Here is a 25,217-nt window from a genome sequence, read left to right on the forward strand (position 1 = left end):
GTGAGAGACCTGAGCTGAAGGAGGAGGACAGGCTAAAACAAAAAGTCAGTGTGATAGTAGAGAAGAGGGGCAGGGCCCCAAATAAACAGGCAAATACAACTGGCTTCACTATCTATCCCTGTGGGATAGAAAACTGAAAACTGCAACTGAAAAACATTCAAAAATCTGTAGTATAATATGGGAGAAGGAGAAATACCCAACACAGTCTAAAATAAATCTTTGAAGTGGAAAAATGCAAAAGTACGATTTTCTGAGAAAAAAATGCTGCAACCTAGCATCGACCTTAAAGGCAAATTTTCCTTTGCAGGTAACAGAGCTGCAGCAACATCTCAACATCCAAAGTGCAACACTGCCTCCAATCCTTACATACTGTTTCCCACTCCCTGTTGCTCCCATTCATTCCCCATCCTGTTGTCCCTTTGCAGCCACCACTGAGTGCCCCAGTAATGCCCAGGAGGCAGGAGGAGGAGGACAGGCCGTTGGGCTAAAGCAGGTCACTGCCTCCTGAGCCCCCTGAGAAGGGGTCTGCCGACCTGGCTATCTGTGTCACTGCAGCACTGGTTGGCAGCAGAGATTTGAATGGGAGAGTTTGGTGGTTTTCCCTGGTGACCATGCAGAGAGAGATGATTGGGATGGTTTTGACAAGTGACACAAACTCTCCTGAAGGAAGACAGAGGAGTTTCTCTCTGCAGCATCACAAGCCCAGACAACACATATCCCCTTAGCTCTCTGCTGCAGTCGCTACCCTTACAGGAGCCGTATCATGTAGTCTTCTTTATAACTGCTCTGAGCATCACCTTAGAAGTAGTCCATGCTTTGACCTTCCCTCACTTTCTTGGGAGGTTACTCTGAATGCTTGTGGCTTTCACAGTGAGGAGCCTTTTTTCTCATTTCTAGCCTAAAGATATTCACAGCTAGTTTCTGGTAGGTTTTTTGAGCTGAGAACCCCTTAGCTTAAACCCTTCCTTCCACCCTGCCTGACATTCACTGCAATGTAGTTGTTATAGACAGCGGTTCAAACCTTTACTTTGCATTGCTGAACAGGGCAAGTTTGGCATCATCTCATCACACAGTGGTGTCTCCACTCACCCGCTGATTCCTGGTTCTCCAGAAGAGGGTTCCACACGCCAGCTACTTTCCTGTCCCTCTTGGAAGTACTATACCTACTTGGCCCTCCTGCACATTCTGCATTCCTCCTGCTAGTAACTGGGCTGAGAACAGGTTTCCAAAAGGAATTAAAGAGCAAAACGAGAACTGGTCTGAAAAAGTTAACAATAAATGCATTTTATATCTCATAATGATTGCAGACCAATCAATAAAGATGAAATCTGGACCACCTAGATTTCTAATTATCCTGTGGCTATTTTTTAGTATTAGAGTAAATTTAACCTGATCCCTAAAATTTAATGCTCACAATAAGAAAAGCACAATCCTAACTTAAAGTACAAAAAATCTGTTGCCACCCTATCTCCATCCTTTGGAGTGCAGTGATAATATGCAGCTGAGTGGTGGTCATTACATTTAATTCCACTGTTTTAAAACAGAAAACCTCAGCTCTTTCTGAGAATTACAGCATTAGCTGTAGACTGAATGAGGCTGAAGAGATACTTGGATTATGATGGTAGTGCAGTAGAAAAACCAAACCTAACATACACATTTTGATTTCTTTGAAGAAAATACAAACTTTTCCACTGTTTCCATAGAATTCATTGCAGTTTGTGATGTGTGCCACATGGTTTTTGTAGCTGTAAATCCTAATTGAAAATTAGTATCTACCAGTGGCCTGTGAGACATACACCAGACCTGGTTTTGTACCCCAGGATTCTCTGCAGGGTGCAGGCAGGTGCTGCAGGTTCATAGCCATGTTTGATTGCTGCTCCACTGTGAAAGTGCTTGTATTATATGAGTTTGTTGCTAATTATTGTTGCTGTCCTGCAGAAATATCCCTGAGGGTTGCAGTTTGTAAAAGATGGGCTTATTTGCATTTGGAATACAATCTGTCCGCAAAGTAAAGACAAAATACAAAGTTTTCTTCTCAGTTCCATATCTGTAAGTTTTGTTAGAATATATAACCCAGCACAACTGCTTTTCTTCTGGTGAAATATTATTAGAAGTTTTTTCTGACCCCTAGGAAGGGTATGCCACAATAATTGAGAAACAGATTTAATTATTTTTTTTTCTGCTTGTTTTGGAGATCTCTGTTATAATAGCAAAATTTGGGATTAAATTAAGATAGATCTACATTGAAAATAAGAAAAATAAATTCTGACATTTTTTCACTGAAAAAACCGAATTATAAATTAAATCACTTCCAGTGTCTTCCCATATTAGTGAATCTCATGAGAGAGAATACAGACATTAGAATTCAATAATATGGTGAGTTTTAAAAATCAGGAGTTTTGGTTAGAGTTCTGTAGTACAGCACCAAATCCACTGGGAGATTTATTTTTTTTGTTATAAATTAAACACCTGATTTTGATCTGCTGATGATCTTTCTGAAAACAGGAGGTGATAGCAAACAAAGTGGAAAAACTTCTGTGCATGTAGACCTTGCGAGCAGTGCTGTTGAGAACTGTATTTTGTAAAAATTCTGTAACAAAAGTAAAAAAAACAAAAAAACAAACAAACAAAAAAAACCAGCTAAAAATTCTATGATCTAGGCAGTCCTTTCTTAAATGCAAGGTCAGTGTTAGGCTTAGCAACTGATGCTATTACACGTAGGCCAAGCTTCACAACTCAAGGAAATCAGCGTAAAAGAACAACTGTGTATGACTTATGCATTAATAGGAATTCAAATGCAGAAATACAAGTATTCATTAGATAGATTGGTGTGTTTAAAACCTATAGACTTTTTATATGTATAGTTCTGCAAGAGCATTTCACAAATGAGCAAGAGAAATGTTATCTTCATTAATTGGTTTATTACCCTGAAATCTCTCTGTTGAAAGAACTGTAAGTCTGACCCTGCCAAAACACGCATGCTCTGCTATGGTCACACACATCTCTGATGCAAAATTCCAGTGGTTTGGTCTTACGAGTACCCCACTAATTTAATTATGAGATCTTTGAGGATGCAAGGAAACTAGCTGGGGTCACTCTCTGTCAGCAATGCCAGCTGGCTTGCAAAGCCAATATCCATACAATTAAATTTGTCAGCCTCAAAACAACAGGGTCAGTTTTAGATTGCCTGGTGAGAATACTCTTTGGCTTTAAAAGCAGGGGGTTGTTTCAATCACTGCTTATCTACCCAGGGCTGTTCTGAAAACTGGAACCATGTAGACAACCGAGTTTTAGCAGCCAGGAGCACTCTATGGCATGGGTTAATTTACTAATATAATTGTACTGTACAGGCAGAACAAAATCACCTTATTCTTCAAATGCAAGTAGTATTGCCTCTGTCCTACAAATGTAAGAGTTAGATTATTTCATTAAATATCCCTCTTAAAAACCAAGAGAAATTAATCAAAAGCCATGAAATTCAGTGGTTTGATTAGAATATTAAAAAACCTTACATTATTGCAAGAAAACTAAAATATGTTGGTGTAGAATAAACAGATGTACACCTGTGGCTAATCAGAGCATTATAATATTATGGTCCCATTACAGATGTAATGTAACTAGAGCTATGGTTGGCAAATTTCTGTCGTTAGTCGAGGTCACAGTTTGACTCAGGATCCACAATCAGACCAACGACAATAATGCTCTTGATCCCTTCCCACCCAGGCAGAAAAGGGAGACATAATGAAGGAGAGAGACTTCCCAGATTGAAAACTAAACTAGACAGATTTAATCTAACACTAATGATAAAATATGTACAATTATATACAAGTATGTGCAGGAATGTGCAAAAGCCCCATCACCTCTCCTCACCCCCAGTAGCTGCCTTGGCATCTCCTGAGCTGTGAGCAGTTCTGAAATGTCCTGGGGCTGCCGGAGAGAGCGGCAGAGCAGATGGGAGCTGAGGGGTGAGTGATGAGGGTCAGGAATGCATGGGCCTGGGGATCAACAGTGATGGATGGATGGAGTCCTCCCTGGACACCAGCCATGGATGGAAGAGAAAGGAATAAAAAGGAAGGGACTTGACTTCCACGATCCCTGAATTATATATGGATGGAATATCTCTGACCAGTTTAGCCATCTATCTAGTCTGCTTCTCCCTATGGGAGTGTTGTGAAGTCTTCTGCTTCTTTAGTATCTAAAGCAGTAGACTCAGCAAGCAGAGCAAAGTGTCCTTGGTCTCTTGGCACTAAGTGTAAACATTCACGCATTATGAGTCCACTAGCTGGTAGGCTTGTCTCTTAAAAGAGAATTCAGTGAATGAAAAAAAAATCAGTAAAAAGAAAATAGGCTTCATCCTGGCTCAACCCAGGACAGTGGAACCTAACCAGGAACAATTTTCCATCAGTTAAATGGCTTTTCGATGCTGGAGGTTATTGAGGCCTGAGCTAGCACCAGGCATCGTTGACAGCAGTTTTAGATCTACCCTAGTTTTTGTTTTTCATTTGTATCTTTTAAATTTCCTAATGGCAAAACTGAAGACACTACTAGCTTGCAAAAATGTTCTTTGGATTTTGTTAACCTACTTGCTTTTTTAGATTTGCTAGAATTACAGTGATTTTGCTGAAACCTTTGTTCTATACAGGGATGGCAGATTGATAAAATACCTTCTGCAGATTTATGCCATCATCTTGAAAAAAGAAACCTGATTTTGCAAAATTCCTCTCTGCTTCCTTCTAAATTTGCTACAGTGGGTTTAATTTACAAGTGAGCATAGAGTGGACTTCGGAAGCTTTTGGATTTTATTTTTTAGCTTGCATCACTAATTCTTCTAAAACAATTTCAGATTTTTAAGTTAATTAAAAACTCCTTCTTATTATAGATTTTCTATTTGTTTATAAAGATACTGTGGTCAATATAGTAAATATGCTGAAGTCAGGAAGTGAGTAGAAAAAGTGGTAGCAATGTTATGTGCATGTAATGCTTTTTGTCTTCAGACCACTGATCAAACAATAAAGCCTCAGCACACCTGGGAGAGCTATCCTTAACTGAAGTAAGCTGAGCAAAGAGGTTCTGGGAGTTGTGCAAAACTACAGAGGAAGCAGGTGCTGGTACCAAGCACAGAACTACTGCTGCCTTTTGGTTTTGTGTTAGGGATGGGGCTGCTCTTGGGGGGTTTTTAGCTCCTGCACCTTGGCAGCTCTGACAGATCAACTCACACATGTTAAGTAAGTTCTGCCCATTGCAGTTTCGTGATGTTGCCCTCCATCTAATATCATGGCTCTTTTGAATTTCATTATCAATTATTGAGTTTTCACAAAATAGCAGATATGCTTCACTTTTTCATTGCGCAACTGGACAGAGAGCAGGCATGCAGAGGGTGTCTGGTAGTTGTGGATATGGCAGCATTACCCTGCACAAGGGATCTGTCAGTTGCAGGAAGAGAAGCAACATCTTTGTCTTCTGCACCCCAGACATGCAGAAAGAGAAAATTTAAGCTGAGCGGCTGTATGAGTAACATTGTTAATGTATGTTAATTCTTCACTGACTTCTGAAAGTCTGCAGGTGGGCCGCTCTTCTGGGTGGATTTAAGAAGCCACTATAGCAAAGCTCTTCTACCTACACTGATGCTGTGTCCTACTTACAGTTTATGAGGAGAATGTCATTGCCACTGCAGTTAGCTCTCTGCACTAAAGGAATTTGTGTGGGAAGGTGTGTGCATTATCCTCTCCTACATATGTCAGATTGTACAGAAATGTATTTACGTGATTTGCTGTGATCACAGCTGGTATAGTGTCATCATCCTTAAGGTTCCTTCAGTCTTCTGAAACCAGAAACATTTACAAGATAAATCTGTTGCCAAATGTAAAAGAAAATAATTGTGGAGATTGTGGTTAAAACTTTATATAATCTAATTGCTTAACTTAGTACTTCCCTTCTGAGTTGTGTAATGAATTTGAGTATAGTAGAGGAGCAAATAAAATTAACAGATTTAGGTTTATGTATCTATACTGATGCATTTCTTCATACTTTTTAATAATACAAAGAGTTATTATCTGAAATCATTAATCAAATAAGTTGTGTTAATGCAAAGGCAAAAATTATTTGTTCCACTAAAACAATATTCTGTTAAATGAGTTTAACTAGACTAATTTAAGTTTTATGAAAGTATCTGGAAGTCAGTATATAAAGTAGTAGATATTATGGCACACTCCAATTTTCCAGAACAAACAGTAAAATCAAGACAAGTGCAAATGTGCTTTCTGAAAGATGTTTGGAGAAGCTTTCAGTATTTCATGGCTTTCTAAGACTCCATTTTGTTCTTATCCAGATACAGAAGGCCAAAACTTGCTGAAATATATCCAGAAAAGAAATAAATGTTGCTTTTTTTTCTTCTGCAATGATAAAATCTTCTTATTTTTCTTCAGTCCCAAAAACAATGTGGCTGCAGTAAGGGAACAGTGGCAAAGAGATTGTGTTGTGTATGTAGCTCAATTTCACACTTTGATTCCTGAGAAGCTGAGTTCTGACGCTATCACTGCCAGTGTCTTTTTTTAAATCTCTTTAAACAAGAATTCTCTGATATACTTCTTCAACATTTCTCAAACCAATCTCTGTGTTTCCAAAATCCGTTCAAGTCTTGTTTTCTATTTTGAAAAATAAATAAATAAATAGAACCCTAAATCAATTGTTTATACTGTAAACAGTCAACTCAGATAAATGCAGTTTTCCATAATCAGAGTGAATCGAACTACCCACCTCGCAAAGCCAAAGCATACAATATTTAAGGTCCTGTTCTGCATTCCAAGTTATGTGTTGCCTGAGAGATGAATGGAAGTGCAAAAACAGACTATTCATAATAGCCCTATTACTGTGCTTTTAAATAAAACCTGAATTAGCTGAAGGGACAGCCCAGTTTCAACACTAGATTATTATGTATCCTCATCCGTTCTTTGCACTTGACATCTAAAACACAGTTTACATGTCACAACATTTTTAAAAATGTGGAACCTGAGGTGCAGAGGAACTGCATTGTTTGCTCTAGGATAAGACATATTGTCACATATTGTATCCTTGTATCAATCTGTACTATCTGTGCAGTTATTGGATGTATGAATAATAAATCATCTGATACATGCAGAAGATAATTAAAAGGTATGCACTAACTATGGCATTTTAGATTTCTCTTGATTCCTTCAAGCCACGTGTCTCATTTTCCAAAGTTTGTCAATATGGAGTGTATGACTGAGTGTACATTTTGAATTATGCATATTTATTTTTCTGTACTCTGTAAGATCTGTGCTGAATGATTATTTAGATGGAAATTCTATGGAGACTGGCTTTGCCATTCTACATATATAAGGTGAGCTCACTCACCTTTCTAGGAATAGAAAGTAAGATTTTTTAGTTTATTTTGTCCTGTTAGATTATTGAATGCCTATTTAAACTTTCTCTTAACTACTTCAGAAACTTTTTTGATTAACCACATCTCTATCAAACAATGTACAGCTGTAATCAATTTAAATTACTGTGTGGTAACTTTCATTAAGCAATGACACACTTTTGTAAAGGTTTTTTAAGGACTACAGAAAGAGTTTAATTACAAGTCTAGACCTTCCTGAAAAGGGAGAAAAAAACATGCTCTTTTCAGCTTCTTAGGGATGTAATGACTGTATTTATAGCTGAAGATGTCCAGTACTGAATTAGTATGCATGACTTCAGTTCTTTCAGGACCCTTCAGGCTTGATTTTTTAATAAATTAATTTGCAAGTCCTAAATATATTCTGCAGAGGAATAAAATTGTGAGAAATGTTCATTTTCAAAACATGAGCAAATCTGGTATTCATGAGTGTGTCAGTCATATGATAGGCATCCTGGACAGCAATCTGTGTATTGAAACCAATCACCCAGCAGCATCAGACCACAGGTTTCTCTCCACTACTAAACCAACACATACAAAAAACAATCTTCTTATCTGAGGAGAAAAAGGAGTGCTAAGACCTTGATCCGAAGCATTTCCACAGCACTGGCACTATTTCCACAGCACTCAGAACTATTCTGAGAGATCGTGTGTGATAACCTACAAAACAGCACTGTCTGGGAGGGTAGGTGTGAGCTGGGTGTGAGCAAGAGGTGCAGGTGGAGCTCCTTTAACCATCTCTTTGATTGTCTCATGCAACTTTATGAGGGAGCTGAGTTCATATGTGGCAGGAAGCTCTCTGTAAGCCAGACCAAGGAATAGTGAACAGGACAGGTTCACAAAGGGGTTAAGCTATATGCCCAAAAATAGTCATGAGGACACTCACTGCTGCTGGTGCTGTCTCTGCTATATGGCCTCCATTCATTGCAATACTGGAGATTATGTCAGGAGTTAATGAGACTTGGTGATCTCAAGGGTCCTTTCCAATCATGATGATTCTGTGAGTTGGGATCCAGTTGGCATCAAAATCCCATGGTTAATGAGGAGACATTATGGAACCCAAAGGCTATGCAGCTCACAATCACTCTCACAAGTGAAAAAAAAAGATATTTTTGGACTTTTCCCTTACTTGCCGAAGAGAACTTGCAACACTGCCAGCAGTGGCCCTGTGCCTGCCAGAGAGAGAACAGTGGGAGAATACCCTGGGAGGATATCGATGTGGTAAATGCTCAGCTGATTTCTCATCAGTCCACTTGAAGGAAGGTCAGTGCTCAGTAACAGCACATCCTGGAATTAAACACAGGCACAAAGTATACGGAAAGTGGAGAACAGGTCAAGTTTTCTAAGTCTGTGTTGGAATATAGCAAGGGTTCAAAGGCTAAAGTTGGAAGGTCCAACGGAGGGCTATGAGGATGATTAAGGGATGGGAACATTTGTCTTTTGAGGAGAGGGTGAAAGACCTAGGGCTGTTCAATCTAGAGAAGAGAAAAATGAAGAGGGATCTTATTAATGGATACACATATCTGAAGGATGTGTGTCAAAGAAGGGCCAATTTCTTTTCATTTGTGCCCTGTGACAGGACAAGGGGCAGTGGAAGCAAACTCGAGCACAGGAAGTTCCACCTCAACATGAGGAAAAACTTCTTTACTGTGAGGGTGATGGAGCACTGGAACAGGCTGCCCAGAGAGGTTGTGGACTCTCCCTTCTCTGAAGACTTTCGAGACCTGTCTGGATGTGTTTCTGAGTGACCTGGCATAGATTCTGTGGTGGTCCTGCTCTGGCAGGGGCTTTGGAGTTGATGATCACCAGAGCTCCTTTCCAACCCCTAACATGCTGTGATTCTGTGATTTATTTTATTTCCTTTGCATATAAATTCACTGATTTAATACAGATTACTCAGTCTTTAGTATTTTCATTTTACTTTGTCTTGTTCATTCTTCTTCACTAAATAGAGTAGTGATGTGTTCTTCCAATAGTACCATCCCTATTTATAGCACCTGCCTTGATGTGGCATTCAAGAAAAAAATAAAATCAAAGGAGAAGGTACATGAGAAAGCATAATTTCTCTTCCCTGTGTCATTGCCCAGTTGCTCAGATGAAACTGTTGTGCATGAAGAAGTCCTTTTCCACAAGAACTTCTTCCAGAAGCCTCGCTTTGAGATCCTGTAAAGGCCTCTGTTGCAACTACATCTCATCAGGCCAGACAAAGTGCTGTTATTCTGCAAGTAAATTTTACATTTTAGTACACAGACATTACAGGATGTAACTACAGCTAAATATATCTATGTAATGTTGCCATGGAAGTACAGAATTTTGATTTAAGTTTTGTCTATCCACCTTGTTTCAGTAACACAAATTAGCAAAGCTGCAATCAGAGAACTCAAGATAGTGTATCACATATATACAAGACAATGTAATTACCAAGTATTCTTATTACAAGGAGCTATTAGGCTACATGGGGAGGAGAGCTGTTGGGACTGTTGAAAATTTGCAGACAAGTCCCAGGGTATTTACTGAGTAAAGAAGGAATGCAGAAAATGTACACAGTCTTGGAAGATCCTGTTCATAGCGCGTTGTGAAGCAGGGGACGTGCTCAGTGTCTGACAGGTGGCTCAGGCTGGAGGACCGGAGGTGGCTTGTGTGTGGTGGAGAACTTTAGTAACGAGGTGATTTGGAGGCAGGTACCTTTTACCTCTCCACTTGAAGGGCTGGGGATCTACGAGGACAGCCAGTTCTTGTGTGGTTGAATAATGGAATTTCTGCATCAGTGAAAATACTGGCGGTTTTTTGTCCATTTTGCATTTTCTCTGTTAGTTGACAAAAAACCCTATTGACTCTATTAGCGAACCTTAACAAAATTTGACAGGAGTTCTAGGTCTCTAAGATACAAAATGCTAGCAGTAAATCTGTTAAACCTATGATCTGACACTTGAGGCAGCCCCAGCCACAAGCATGGCTGGTCTGAGCACCACAGGTATCAATCATCTCATGCCCAAATATGAAATCATGCAAGAGATACCATGGGAGAGAGAGAGAACAGAGCAGCAGGGACTGACATTAGGGATTGTAGCAACTGTGATGGGATCCATGTGGATTGCCAGGAGAGGTCAGATTAGGTACTATGGGTGGGCAGGAATTCTGGGGGAGATAAGGGATGGTATGGTGGAGAGGGTAGGAGTAGCTGTCAAGTGTTGTGAGGAGGGGACACAAGAGAGACAGTTCAGACTATTGCAGTAACAATCTCACTTTATGACTTGAAAGGGAGGAAAAGTTAAACAGCATTTTCACAAATTTCCCTCCCACAAAAATGTGATTCTGAGAAAAGAAGAAAATGTTCATGCCTCACAACATAAAATATTTTTAAGATTATGGGCATGTTTAAAAAAGACTGCTAAAAGCCTGCAGACTTGGCTGCAACATTTCTTTGCACAAATTTGGTCAAAGATTCTTAGTACAAATTAATCTGAAATGTCTGCTTTCCACCAAACAATCCTGAAATGTCTGATCTTTCTCTCTCCTACAGAGTTGGGCTAAACCAATTTGCAATACATGAACACAGATGAGTTCAGACATTTCCTTCTGTCCACTCCAACTTGATTGCTTTCTGTATACTCCCTGTGTGCTGCTATTAGCTTTGTATTTCAAACACATCAGTGATCCACTATGGGAGCATCTTTGCTACAGTTATGTCTTCATTCACAGATCACACATATATTTATCCAGGGTGGACATGGCTGTGTGCAGCTACACAGATGCAATTACGTAGCAGCACGCAACCCATCAGTTTCCATACACAGTTTCCTGGTTTTACCTTGGATAAATGATCCACTATCTCATTGTAGAAAAGACAGCTAGGACAAGCACTTGGATTTCACTGTGAAGTAAAGCAGATCAGTGTCTTTGGCTGATCTCCACAAGCTGTGTCATGACAAACACTGTGACTTTAGGATTTTAGAGAAAGTAAAAAAAACCCACTTTTTGCACTGTAAGAAAAAAACCACGTACAAAGCACTCAGTGCCACTAAGTCAATGTCCAAAGAAAGAGAAATGGAGTCTTACTTATTGTTCTTTTATCACTAGCAACTTAAAAACCCTAAAATTCCATTGAGGTATGCAGTCAAGGATGGTCTCTGATATGAACTTGTGAGACTCTGCAGTTGGGTGCTTTGAAAACCCTTGAAAAGTCTGCTCCAGGGACTTCAAAGTTTATAGTTGGCCCAGGACACATACTGCGTCCTTCTTACTCAAAGGTGTTGATTTAAGAGTTCAATAGTTGTATTACCATTTTCTTCTCTCTTGGAATGTTATAATGTGCAGAAGCTACTTTCTTTTGAGTCAGACTCTGTTATCTCAACTTCTCTTGGATTACTTCCTTTGTAAAAAGTTAACAATACTTTTTGAGGTGTTTTTCCTGTCAAATTGAGGTGATGCTATCTTTACCTTCCCAACTTTAGTTTCCTATTCAGATTACAGTGAAAATCCAGGGATTTTCTGATGAGCAGGTTTGCAGAAAAAAAGCTGCTGAAAATTAGTTAAGTGACTCTGTCACTTGCTGCTGTAGATTATTAGGAAGCTGTTAACTCATACTTGACCATAATATCTTAATCTCACTTAAACATTTTGACTCTCTTTTTTGTAGTATCTGCATGCAAATGGTATTGTGCATCGTGACTTGAAGCCAGAAAATCTCCTCTATGCAACGCCAGCACCAGATGCACCTCTAAAAATCGGTGAGCAGCATTAAATACATGCTTCTCTAATTTCTTTGAACCAGTTCTATGTGCAAACTAATGTTCACAGGATGTATGTCTCACAACCACTTTTTTTGAAGCTTATGCTTATGTTCAAATGAACAGCATGTTACTTCTTCAGCAGCACAGATGTGCATGGTGCTTTTAAAACCAATACAAAACTAGATGCTTGTTTAGAGAATTTGTAGCCAAAATTGTGCAGATTGGGACAGACAATAAAGCACTCGGGCAACAGGAAGGATGATGAGATCAGCATACACCTGTGTGCACAATTTCTGTACCCCTCTGTTTCGTTAAACTGGTATTTTACAAGGAAAGATTAATTTGTATGCAAGTACAAATGTGCAGATGACCAGTAGAAAGCAAACTGAACAAGGCTGACTTTGGTATTGAAGGCAGATTTGACAGATAAGACAAAGTGATCTTTGCAGAGGGCATGGGGAAGCTCTCTAAAGCACTGTCAGCACGATGGGGGGGATGAAGAGGTGTGATAAGGTGAGAACAGGCTCTCTGGAACAGGGATGTATTATGCCAGTCCTGTTGGGAAGAGCAGCCACTTGCAAAGGGCATGACCTCCAAAAATGCAGGGTAGGCCCGGTTTTTGCTTGAGCAGAGAGGAGCTCTGTACAGTGCTCATGAGCTATATGCAACCAGTTTAGAAATACCACCTCATGCTCCCTTACTGGGGAGCATGGAACATGTGAGCATGCTAGGAGTGAGTGTTGCCATTATTGTCAGGCCAGTGTTCATCATGGGTTTCAAGAGCCAGATTTCCACAAACTACTCTCAAGCAATTTAATATAAATTTCTAGGAGAGTCTTGCATCTCAGGATGGTGGTATCTTAAATTAAATTTTATTCTAGTTCTTTTCTGTCTTCTCTTTTTACAGCCTGGAAAGGCTGTAAACAGCTGTAATGTGGTAGTTTCATGCACCACCCAGTGGCTTGGGTTTGATGGCCAGACTGGTGAAGGGCCTTCTGAAGCATTTTCCTAAATGCTGTGATTGTTCATCTCATTAAGATTATTGCCTTGTTTAACTTGAGATCTGATTTATAATGAGTAGCCATGTTTATAAAAATATATTACTGTTTAGATAAATTATAATACATAAATGATAACAATTTAGAGACAAGTAAAAGCTAACTGTGCATTTCTATGATAAAAGATGAACTATTTTTATCCTGATCTTCAGTCAAGATGTTTCTTTTTATATTCACTGTAACAAAGCAAAAATACTTTTATTTTGCTTTTTTCAAGGCCAGAGTGTCATCACCTAAATTGAAATTTGAAGAAGTTCTTTTTATTCTCAGCGAAAACTAAGAGAGTTGGGAAAACATCAGTTTTTATGTATTTTAAAAGATGAGTCGTGCAAGTACAACATGTAATGTCATGAAGGCTCTTTCTGCCTGAGTAGTAATTCAAGGCGGAAACACTTCAAAAAGCATGACACAACCTTCATGCCCCTAGAAACCCTCCATCAAAATACTGCAGGGATTTAGTCTTGCAGGGACTGCATACTTTGACTCTTATCCAAGAAATAACAGATCCACAGTTTTTTAGCCCAGAATTGTTCTGTTAATTTTATTGGGTTACTCACAGGGTGAAAGCTGAACATATACCTAAAATGCATTTCTGGATCACTGCTCGTACACCCTTAGGCATCCAATTGTATTGGTTTGTGCAGTCTTTAGGATAAAATACAAGCTACATTTATGTCAAGCAAGAGCTGAGAATTCTGATTTTTATGGACAGATTTTGCTTCTGGATTGCAGTCTGGGTAGATTCTTTACATTGAGCCTCATCTCTGGATGTAGTTAATTTAATGCATAAATGCTCATTAATGTGCATTTCCAATGTTAAAAAAGGCAATTTTACAAGGAAGTAAGAACATTAATACTCCTAAACAATCTTAACAGCTGACTTTGGACTTTCCAAGATTGTGGAAGATCAAGTGACCATGAAGACAGTTTGTGGAACTCCAGGGTACTGTGGTATGTTGTTTTACTATTTACAGTGTGCTGCACTTAATGTGAGGAAGTTACAGTTTCTCTTTTGAATGTGAAATGCTTCTTCATAAAGTCAAAAATCAAAAAGCCCCTAAAAAGCAGAAATAAAAAGCTAAAATTCAGAACTGGCACTGGACTATGTTTTTCTATACTCGTATTCTCTTGCCCTGAAGCCTAATATTCATAACATATGTTATGGTCTTGGTTCATTACTTGCATGAGAGTTTGACGATCATAAAAATACTGAAATTACTGAAATGATACTGGAAATGCAGTATCAAAAATTTCTTACAATGAGAGGCATAATGGAAAACACTAAAAATTTATAGAGTTCCATGTCAGTGAACCAGCTAATGGCCAGGGAGACTGGTGATCTTATCTACACCAGGGCAAACCTGCTGGGCTTCCCATGGTGAATGCTCACCTCCAGCAATCAATGTGACCTTGTGGAGAAACCTCTTCCTGTCATTCTTGCTGAACTCTAGATCCTGAATGGGCTCCTACAAGAAGCTGCAAGTTGCTAGCAGTGTGCTGGATGGTAAGCATCTCAGGTAGTTTTGGACAGAGCTGAGCCAAGCCATGTGGAAACTAAGAACTTGGAATTTGCTTTTATAATAGTGGAAGCAAAGGAAAGAGGACATCGGAGAAGACAAGATTGCTCTTTTACCTCATACACAGCTGACAGTGCAATTCAGGTGATATGTCCATTACCTTGTATTACATTCTCTGCCAAGCACACAGAGGTGCCAAGCAGAGCAGCACTGAATTGCAGTCTGGTTAATTTTAGAAAACTGTGTTCCACGTATTAGATATTAATGTTCTGGTTGTCTTCTCTTGTGGCAGGTGTACTAAAAATGCCATAAAACTGTAGTTAGGATTTATTCCTTTTTATACCTGTCTTTTTATATTAAAAAAAAATAAAAAAAGAAAAAGGTTTATTCCCATAGAAGAGCCCTCAGAATAGGCACAGCTTGGTGTGGAGGGTTGAGGTTGAATGTCTATGGTGAGAAGAGAATAAAGGAGCTTTGTACTTGCAGATATGAACCTGCAATCCTTGCTTTATGTCACAAGTTGATATACAGAATTCCTGGTACCTGGAAGATCTTGTAGTAGTATTTTCCAGAAGTGGAGGAAACCCAGGAATAATACTCTTGAAATGCCAATTTGAATTATGAACAATTGATAGTCACAGACTACCAGCTCCCACATCACGCCAACCCAGCTATCAGCAGCTTCTCCAGAAATGACATAGCAACAAAAACACATACTGGCATCTGGATATTTTGGCATCAGGACATACCAATCTGCAGTACCTGAGGTATGCAAAGTGATGCAGAGGACTGAAAGCAAAATGTTCACAGAAAACTTAACTTGCTGAGACATTGTCCTTTCAGTGAACTTAACAAGAAGGTCATAAGTGATTTCTAAAAGTCGTATGTAAAGATAAGGCAGTGCAGAGCAGTAATTCATGATGTTACAGCTATCATCTAAACTAAATGCAATGTATCAGTCAAATCCATTCACCAAATCAAACTTCTGGAAGAGTTAAACAACTGTATTTATAAAAAAAGTTAAACTATGTAATCACAGTTCCAGATTGCAAGGCAGACCTGTGTATATGATTTTTTTGTCTCCTTTGTGGCCATTTTACAATACTGAGGTGGAAGAAGGAGAAAAGCCCTTATCCTGCGCAAGAAGACATCCCATGAAACATTGTGTTCTCTAGAAGAGGAAGCATATTAGCCACTTAACAGAAAATCTGTCCAATTTTCTTCAGAATCCTGCACATGGTGTTAACTAAGATGGCAGGGAGAACAGTGGTTAACGTCTCTTTTCTTGCTCTGTCTGCAACTTTTTCTTTAAGGCTATTGGCTGCTTTGCCTGTGTGCTCTCATGTTAGCTACGGGTTGACCTGAGTTAACAGTTAGTTGGGATCTAATGTCCCTTCTCAAAAACAGGTCCTCTCTGTTCATCAGTTTTCCTAGCAGCAGAATAAGGACACAGGGAAAGTCCGTGCTTAGACTGGCAAATGTTTTCTAAGCTGCCAGCTGTATGAGTGGTAGGTAGCAAACTCAGTGATTACTGTCCTTTGTCTTCTATAATAATGATTTATAAAAATGCTTCATGGGTTCCCTGCGTGGTAAATCCTTCAGGTAATTTGAAGAAGTCTGAGCCAGCTGCTTGGAAGCTCTTAGGGAGTTGTGTATACTCTGATTAAAATCAAGCCTGATGGAGCCTTGCTCCCTTGGGATGTTACAGCATATTCCTTGAGAGAGCTGGTTGCCTCAGTGGAGACCTGCCAGAGGCTGGAAGCGGAGGACGAGTGTGCCAGCAGCCTGGGTCAGTTTGGACAGGCAACAAAGCTTCAGGCTGAGCAGGGACCTGTCACACATTTCAGTAAGTCCCAGCCCTTCTTGGCCCTGCTGCTCATGACTCTGAAAGCATAATGTGGGAAGACACCTGCCACCTCAGGAGCTTTGCTGAGAGAAGTGTGCCCAGTCAGTGGCAAGCCTTGAGGGTGCACAGAGCTATGAGCCCTGGGGACACAGGGGCCAAAGGTGCTTGAGGTAGGTATGTCCCAGTGTGACTGTGCCACTGTGCATGTTTTTAGTCACACACGACAGCAACAGTTTCTGTCTGAGAGATAGAGCAGTCTGCTCAGCTTTCCTCGAATGTGTTTGCCAAGCTGCTTGGGCAGAGATTAGGTCCTGTTTAACCTTTCAGAGCCAGAATACCCCTGGGACTGCCTGGCCTTTCTGCCTGCTCTACACTGCAGAAAAAGCAGTTGCCTGAAATGATCTTGTCTTTCATGTCTTTCAATTAAAACAGAACACCAAAAATAATGTACCTTGTAAGTAAGTAAAATACCAAAGTAAGAGTACCACCTCCTTTGTCACATTTCACCTCCAGTGCTGCTGTAGCTTTCTGTGGTTTCTTTCACAAGCTTAAAAAGCAACTTGAAACCAAAGTCTACTGTGCTTGTACTTGACTTCTGTTGCTTTATGCTCAGCAAAGGACATAATTTCCCTGCTTAAGGGCTTAAAAGAACAGGCCTTAACTTGAGTTTAAATTGACTTTGTGACCATTATTTCTGCATTCAGCTTTCATCTTACTGATAAGTGTTTTATCATCTGCAGCACCAGAGATACTACGGGGATGTGCCTATGGCCCTGAAGTTGACATGTGGTCTCTGGGGATTATCACCTACATCCTGTAAGTGCAGACAGTGACATGGAGTGGTTAATTTACGAGCTGTGACATTCGAATATATGAGGTCCTGAACTTTATATAATATTCCTAATCTGATTTAAGTAAGTCGTATCATACAGGAGCATAGAAAAGCACAGGCTGTATATTTGATAAGTGTAACACTTCTTCCTGAACAGCAGCATGGTCTGCACAGGGTCTTGCTGTTAATGTGAATGAATAGCAGTGAAGTTGCTGAAAGACAAAATACAAGTATTTGAGTGTCAGAAAACATCATATGTTTTTTCTCTCATTCACACAAACTGTGAGATATACTATGATCCTAAGTGCCTTTTCAACTACAGATTAGGCAAGGGGAAGTGAAGATGCTTGCAGTAGTTTTACAGTGGGAAGAAAATGAGATTATGCACATAAACATTAAAGATGTGGAAGATTTTGTCTCAGGAACAATTTTCTGTCAAAATATGTGTCAAAGTTTTTCTTAAGCACGTGTTAAGTCCAGTTTGTGTTGGTGAGAAGATACAGTTTTATGCATGTCTTCTGTAGCATGGTAGTTAACTCCTATATCCACTCTGTTTTTGGAGGCACATACAGCAATGTATTTTTTTGATGGTATGTAAGGGCATTTCCTCTACCAAACTATGAAACTGAGACAAGCAACACTGTCCATTAGGCTGCAGGATTAATGAGTTAGCTAATGTATGTGTACCTTTCTGGTCTCAAATGTTAATACCTCAGAATGTCAATCTACACAGCTTTAAATGCAATAGAAGAGTTTTTTGTGTGGAATATTGTTAAAGCTAAATGAAAGAGATGGCCAAGCAAGTTGAGGGGTAGCTGTTGTACTTGAAACTGAGATCCTTCCTTAAGCAGAACTTACTTTCAAGTATAGGCAAGTTCTAAGCTAGAATGTACAGCAAATTCCTCTTTGAACATAAGTAGTGACATTTGTTATATGAAGCCTCTGAAAATCTTCCAGCTGTTCAGGAGATACTCCCAAGCCACACTAAACCTCTGCAGTGGTGAAAACACAGGTGTGTGAGCTCCTGCTTCAGGTGGGACACCACCAATACAGATAATTCTCTACTTCTTCCTCCTTCTGTCCCTCTCCTCCTCCCATCTTGAAATCCAATGTGACCTATGGAAACAAGCAGGCAAAAGGGCCTGACAACCCAAGACTAATTAATCATTAATGCATTTCTTTCTGTATTATCCTTGCAGACTCTGTGGCTTTGAACCATTTTACGATGAAAGGGGAGATCAGTACATGTTTAAGAGAATCCTGAACTGTGAATATGACTTTGTATCCCCCTGGTGGGATGATGTGTCTCTGAATGCCAAGGATTTAGTAAGTAAAGCAAAAATGAGAATGAAGTATCTTAGCAGATACGTATTTGACTAGTATCACTTTGACTGGAAAGAGAGTCCATTCTGGACTGGAGTGTGGGCAGAACAATTGGTTAATTAATTGTTCATATGGCTCCTTGATTTTCTTCTTCTTATCTCTGTTATATTATGGTGCTGGTAAATATTCCCTGTTAGTCCCATGGTGTAATTTAGCACTCCAAACTAGTAATGTTCAGGTCTTTCTACGAACTAAGCCACAGACTGTTGGCAGCTTGCCAGAGTGTTCATGTATACCTGCTTTTCCTGACAGCACTGAGATTTTTCATCATTCCTCTTTGCAGAGCAACCACCTTTGTAGGGAAATTTCAGAGAGCCCTAAAGCAAGTTCACCCCTCACACACAGGCTCATAGCAGTGGTGGATCCCTGTGTTGTCACTTGCACTCTGCTCCAAGAGTGTGTGCAGTCAGGAGAGTCGCCTAAGTGTGGCCATGCTGACTACCATCTGTAAACTTCTTTACTCCATCTTCACCCTTCTGTTTTGTTTATTTTTAAAACGCCACTTTTTCAGACATACAGCATAACCCATGAAATGCAGCTGGACTGGACACATTTTGTAACCAGAAGCTTATGCCACCTCTGCTCCCAAGGATATGTCTGCAATGCCTTGTCCAAAAATGTCCTACTATTGTTTCTGGAGAGGTGTGGCTTCCCTGGTCTCAGGAACAGAGGGAATGGCAGCATTAGTTTCAGCGTGGGCTAAGAGAGAACTAGTTATACAGTACTTTTTCGTTCCTGTGTATATGAGGTTTTATGGTGACTGAAGGAAATAATTCATTTGTGAGCTACCTGGCAGTGACTGCATGGAACAAGTTTTCAGGAGCTGCAACTTTAAAAACTTTCTAATCCAGCTTAAACCTTGTTCAAATCCAAAAGTGGGAATGCTTCTAAGCAAACTGTCTGACCAGGGGAAATCTGGGACTCTCTGAGGGTTTATGTGACAATTCAGATATATGGCAGCCTATGGTGGATACAGGCTGGTTGCCTTGCTACATCCTTTCACAAATGTTGATAACTGGTTGATTCTTTTTCTTCTCTCTTTCCCCTAAGTGGTTGTCTTATTCAGGTGTTATTTATGAAGGACCAAGACATGCCAGAAACAAAATATGTGCAAAGACCTGTATAGAAATTCTTGTTGGTTTCTTAGAATGTGTTTCATTAAGGTGCTTTCCAAACCAAGACCAAAGCTCCAAAATGCAAAGCTCCATAAATGAAGAGTAAGGTTAACAGTCTTACGTACTTTTTCCTTGTGATGCAGGTTAAGAAGCTGATTGTTTTAGACCCCAAGAAACGCCTCACCACTCTACAGGCTTTGCAGCACCCATGGGTTACAGGGAAGGCAGCGAACTTTGCACATATGGACACAGCACAAAAGAAACTTCAAGAATTCAATGCCCGGCGTAAACTTAAGGCAAGTCTCTAATTTCTGCTTTGGCTAAGAAACCATGCAATTGAATTAGTAGCCTTAAAGAAACCTTTTGCACTTTTCAGAACAACGTTCCATAATGGTATGGAAGCTTTTATTTAAGATGACTGAGGAAGACGAAACAGTTGAAGCTGATTTAGTCGATGTCTGCAGCCAAACAAATAAAAATGCGTGAAATTATTTGAAAACTCTTATCTATGCAGACAGAACTGCTGAGAATGTACACAGCTTTTGCAAATTCCTTACCTTCCTCCCTTTCTTTCTTCCTTTTTTGCTTCCTTGTTTCCCTCCATCTTTTCTGTACGGCTTGTGCATCGTTCGAGTACTGACCAGAAACAATAAAATTCTGTGAAGTTTCTTCATGAGCATCCATAAATCTGGAAGATATTTAAGCTACAATAGAATATTTTGTTTTGAAAGTCACCCTAGCTTCTCTACCTATCAATACAAAGCAGGAGCTTACGCCATCCTTCTGTATGATCTAGAGTCCACATTTCAGAAGTGTATGTCCGTAGCATGTTTGGGTTGAGATTAAAAGACCCAAAACATGCACTCCAAGGTGCCTCAAGAGCAAATGTGCATTAGCATTCTTTACCGGGAAATTAAGCACTGGAAAGCAGGAGTGCAGGTGGGACCTGTGCTGAAAATAACATTAGGTTTTGGGTCACCAGTATGCTCCTTTACTATCTAGTCTACATATCTACTATGGGAAGAAGTAAGGAGACATTTTTAGGTGCAAATGCCGCGCAGCTGGACACAACATCAGGAAACTGTTTTCTCCACTAATTCCTTATTCAGTTGTTAATGCTTGTGTCTCCTTAGGAGAGACTTCCAGGGATACTTCAGCACAGCAATTGTTAACAATAACTACAGTGAAACACTGTTGTAGCCCTTGGGAATAGGAGTAAAAAGCATCTTGACTGAGAGCTTTACAACTCTCATGGAAAACCCGAGTTCACAATGACTTTTAACTTTGGTTTTGCTTATTTTTTCAGTTTTATTAGGGAACTGTGACAGAGAATCTCTACAGGGCAAAGAAAAATAAATTTTGTCATTTACAAAGGTCTCAGTAGATACAATTCACAGTGATGATTTGCCCATACAGAACTGACAAACCACTCTATTAACATATCCTCTTCCAAAAGATTTCTGTAGCCTTACAGCAGGATTGTATGTATTCACTGAAGTTGTCTTGCAATGTTGTTATATCAAAATTATTTCAGAGAATGAGCAGAGTAATAAATTTAATTATTCCAGAGTAAGCTGCTACATTTCCTACACAGGAGGTCCCAAAGAAGCATGTGCCATTTTTGCATGTTGTGATTTTTATCCTCTTCATCTGTTTACACATTTGATCACCAATGACGTTTTTTGAAGCCCAGTTTTAATAGTTAGATTCCCTATAGTCAGCCACTTTATATTTCTCTGTGTAAAAGTTGGGGTTTTTTTATAATGTTTTCATTGCTTTTCTATTAAAGATTAAGTGACCAAATCTCCAATTATTAAGAAAATTAACTGGAGTTAGTAGTTATTGTAGAGTTAATAGGTTTTTTTTTTTAAAAAGGTATAAAATTAACCCTACATTTTTAGGCAATTAATTGCTGTTCAAAAAATAAGCAGAAAACCATGTAGTGAATACATGTTTTAGTTGTTTTTATGTTAATAAGAATAATAAAATACTATTCTCTCTCAACATACAAGTCCAACAGCAGACTTTCTTTACATAGACATATTTTTATATAATAACTCTGAACCTCTTTGTCATTATTTGTTTTTTCCTTAGATTGTTTTGACTTTGTTTCATAAACAAAAACATGGCTAGAGAGTAAATTGTATTAAAAGTATCTTTATATATTATAATATCACTGAGTGACACTAGTGTGCGTGTCTGTGATTTTTCCTTTAAGAGGTCTAGACTCTCGGTTTTTATAATATTGTCTCTGTTATTGGCTCATGTCTGTTACTTTTTCTTCACAGAAGGAGTGGTGAGGCATTGGAACAGGCTGCCGAGGCAGGTGGTGGAGTCACTGTCTTTGGAGGTGTTAAAAAAATGGGTGGACGTGGTGTTTAGGGGGATGGTTTAGTGGTTAGGGATTGTAGGGCAGATGGTTGGACTTGATGATCTTGAAGGTCTTTTCCAACCTTAGTGATTCTATGATTCCATGATTCATCTTCTACATTTGCTAATTCTTCTTTCTTGCCGATGTTTGTACAGTCTGGTTTCTCATTAGCATCTTCTTTTTCTTTTTTTGTTTGCTTGTTTTCTTTTTTTTGGTTTTGTTTATCTGCATTATTACAACTTCAAACCATCCACAAAACTTACTATACTCCTCGTCCCTTCCTGCAGACCCACTTCTGTGATGCCTAAGCAAAAAGATAGCCAAGTCAAAAATAGCTAGTATTAGTATTTCTTTTCCCCACCTCTGTAGGTTTGTTTCTTCAGGCAATAAAACTCTTCAAAGCAAGGACTAAGATAATTGTCTTTATGCATATCTTCATTTTGTGACATTCTGTGTGATATGAGAACCTGTTCCCAATGTGTATTTTTATCTATACTTAGGAAGTTGCCCATAAGTGCTGCATGATTTTGCTTAGCATATGCAATACTGCAACAGTGACAAATATTGTTTCCCTTTGTGCACTTTTCATAGAATAATCTGTGATAATACTGTTGTTATTATTGTGAGAGAAGAGAACTTTCTTTTTGACATCTGCCTTCACCATGGGACATCTGGAGTGGTTTCTAAAAAGAAAAATAATTCTGTTCATGTTGACCAACTTGTAACCTTGTAAGAGCAGCAATTTTAAACTTCAGCCTGGTATTTCAGATGGCCTTCTCAATCTGTCCAGGCCAAGGCTGGCATTTGAATGTGACATTACCATTACCATGAGCTACACACACTTACATTCCCTAACAGATGATATTAGTGCTGCAGTGGTGACAGACTGTCTCCCTTAAGGAGCATTTGCTTGATCTTTTCTTTTTCAGGCTGCAGTAAAAGCTGTGGTGGCATCAACTCGCCTTGGCAGTGCCAGCAGTCACAGCACGCATGACAGCAACAAGCACGGCCATAACCCATCTCCTGTCCATGACAGCAAACCTGAAGAGAAGCCCACTCAGGAAGAAGCAGCAGCTCCAGAAGCAATGTCCTAGGTCAATGTGGTTCCTTGTTTCAGCTGAGATCTCTCATTTCATACACCAGCTAACTTGTCATTCAGCAAGAGACATTTGTCAGCTTGACCTCTCTGGTTCTGCTTTGGGGTGCCAAATGCACTGGCTGGTGATCCTACCTTCAATGCATGTGACTGCTTATGAAAATAGTAAACTGTTCCATAAGGCATGTCATGGAAACAGTTTTATTTGCAGTAATACCAGCAGGTAAAAACATGGGGATGAATAACTACCTACCATAATTCGTATACTTCATATATGTATCCAAGTGTTTCTAGATGGCATTTGAAACGAAATAGCATTTAATTTGGTTTTATGGAAGTAGATGTCTTCAGTATGTCGTGAGTTTCTTAGAACTGCTTACTTCCAGATTCATAGACCTGCAGCAGATGAAATGGAAGGAAGAACCAAGCCAATGCTTTTAAAACTGATGTATGAAATAATGCTTTTTATCTGTAAAATTAAAAAATATTTGGGGATTTATATGCAAAAACATTCTATTACTCCTGGGAAGAAACTGAAATGCTAGTTCCACTGTGCATGAAAATGTACATTCCTCAAGCTTGTGCTGAGAATGCCTTATTCTGACTTTTCCTGTTTATATACAGTATTTTAATGACAACCAAAATTACTCAGATCTCTGCCATTTCATTCTCTAGTAAGTGTTAGCAAAGCAAAACAGTAGACTAAAACAGTATTACTGTAGATGCAAATTTAAAAAATACCATTATATTTATGCATTTATTTCTAAACTGTGCAGCTGGAAGACATTTTTGTAGGGCTAAAGGGAATAATCCAAAATTGCACAGGTTGTAAATGCTTGAAAGAAACTATTCCACAACTCAATGATTTTGCTCTTGGGAAACACTCTTATACAAGGTCTGGGAGCAAGTAGTATAATCTAGCTGCTTCCCAGATAGTTTAACTTTATGAGTAACCAGTTTCCACTTGTAAGCATGAGTCCAGGTTTTCCTGAAAAAGGACTCCTCCTGTAAAGTGATCTGTCAGCACAGATCTTGCATCCACCCAGAGCTTCTGTGTCTTATGTTAAATCTGTGTGCATGGATCAGCTTGCAAAATTAGGGTCAGGCTCTTCAACCATCTTGATTATTTTTGTTGAACATAATTTATAGGAATTTCCTCTTCATGGGAAAACTAACATGCATCAGTATGTATGACAATTGGTTTTTATCACCTTGATAGCATGTGAATTTTGTAGTGTTATTGATATATTACAGCAATGGAAAAAAGAACGTGATGTACAATAATGTTGTGTTTAATTTTTTTAATATGGGTAGTTACCTAACACTCTAATACACTCAGCATTCCTTTTTTGCTTTGTTTTTATGATAAGCTAGGCCTTGCACAACATGCCTTGAAAAAATATACCAGCTACTGAAAATAAAAAGTCATTAATAAACCGTTCAGTAGCTACATTTCCAGGAGAAATTAAAGGGTAATACAATGTTATTCATGTGGTAGGTTTGATAAATAAAATGTAATATATATTAATATAAAAAGGAAGATTAAAGATACTGTCTTTACTATTTGAGAATGCATGCTAATGAATGTATTGTACTTATGAATTTTTTATCCATTTCTTACAAGTATTTGAACCTATACAAAAATGTTTGCTAACTAAGCTCAGTTGAAATTTAAAGCACATACATCCATCCTTTTCCCAGGTGACACACTGTGAGGTCAGCTGAAACAACTGGAGAGGCTATGGCAGGTGTGAACAGACCAAGACATTTTTGCAGATTTTCCCTTGAAAACAATTCAGAAAGATTCACTCCAAAATAGATTTCTTGTCACTTTCAACACTTTTGCTTG

The 25,217-nt window shown here is 39.1% G+C and overlaps 1 protein-coding gene across 1 annotated transcript in view; it reads left to right on the forward strand.

Annotated features, from left to right (window-relative positions):
• CAMK4 (calcium/calmodulin dependent protein kinase IV) overlaps positions 1-24,910 on the forward strand; it is a 131,013-nt gene extending 106,103 nt beyond the window's left edge. The window contains exons 7-12 of the mRNA XM_051643336.1: positions 12,057-12,147; positions 14,085-14,159; positions 17,312-17,387; positions 18,603-18,729; positions 20,045-20,197; positions 23,202-24,910. Of these exons, the coding sequence (XP_051499296.1) occupies positions 12,057-12,147; positions 14,085-14,159; positions 17,312-17,387; positions 18,603-18,729; positions 20,045-20,197; positions 23,202-23,366 (687 nt within the window). The 3' untranslated portion in view covers positions 23,367-24,910. The remainder of the gene's footprint in view (positions 1-12,056; positions 12,148-14,084; positions 14,160-17,311; positions 17,388-18,602; positions 18,730-20,044; positions 20,198-23,201) is intronic.
• The last annotated feature ends 307 nt before the right edge of the window (positions 24,911-25,217 follow it).

This window comes from Apus apus, chromosome Z (assembly GCF_020740795.1).
Source record: "Apus apus isolate bApuApu2 chromosome Z, bApuApu2.pri.cur, whole genome shotgun sequence".
In the NCBI taxonomy this organism is placed as follows: Eukaryota; Metazoa; Chordata; class Aves; order Apodiformes; family Apodidae; genus Apus; species Apus apus.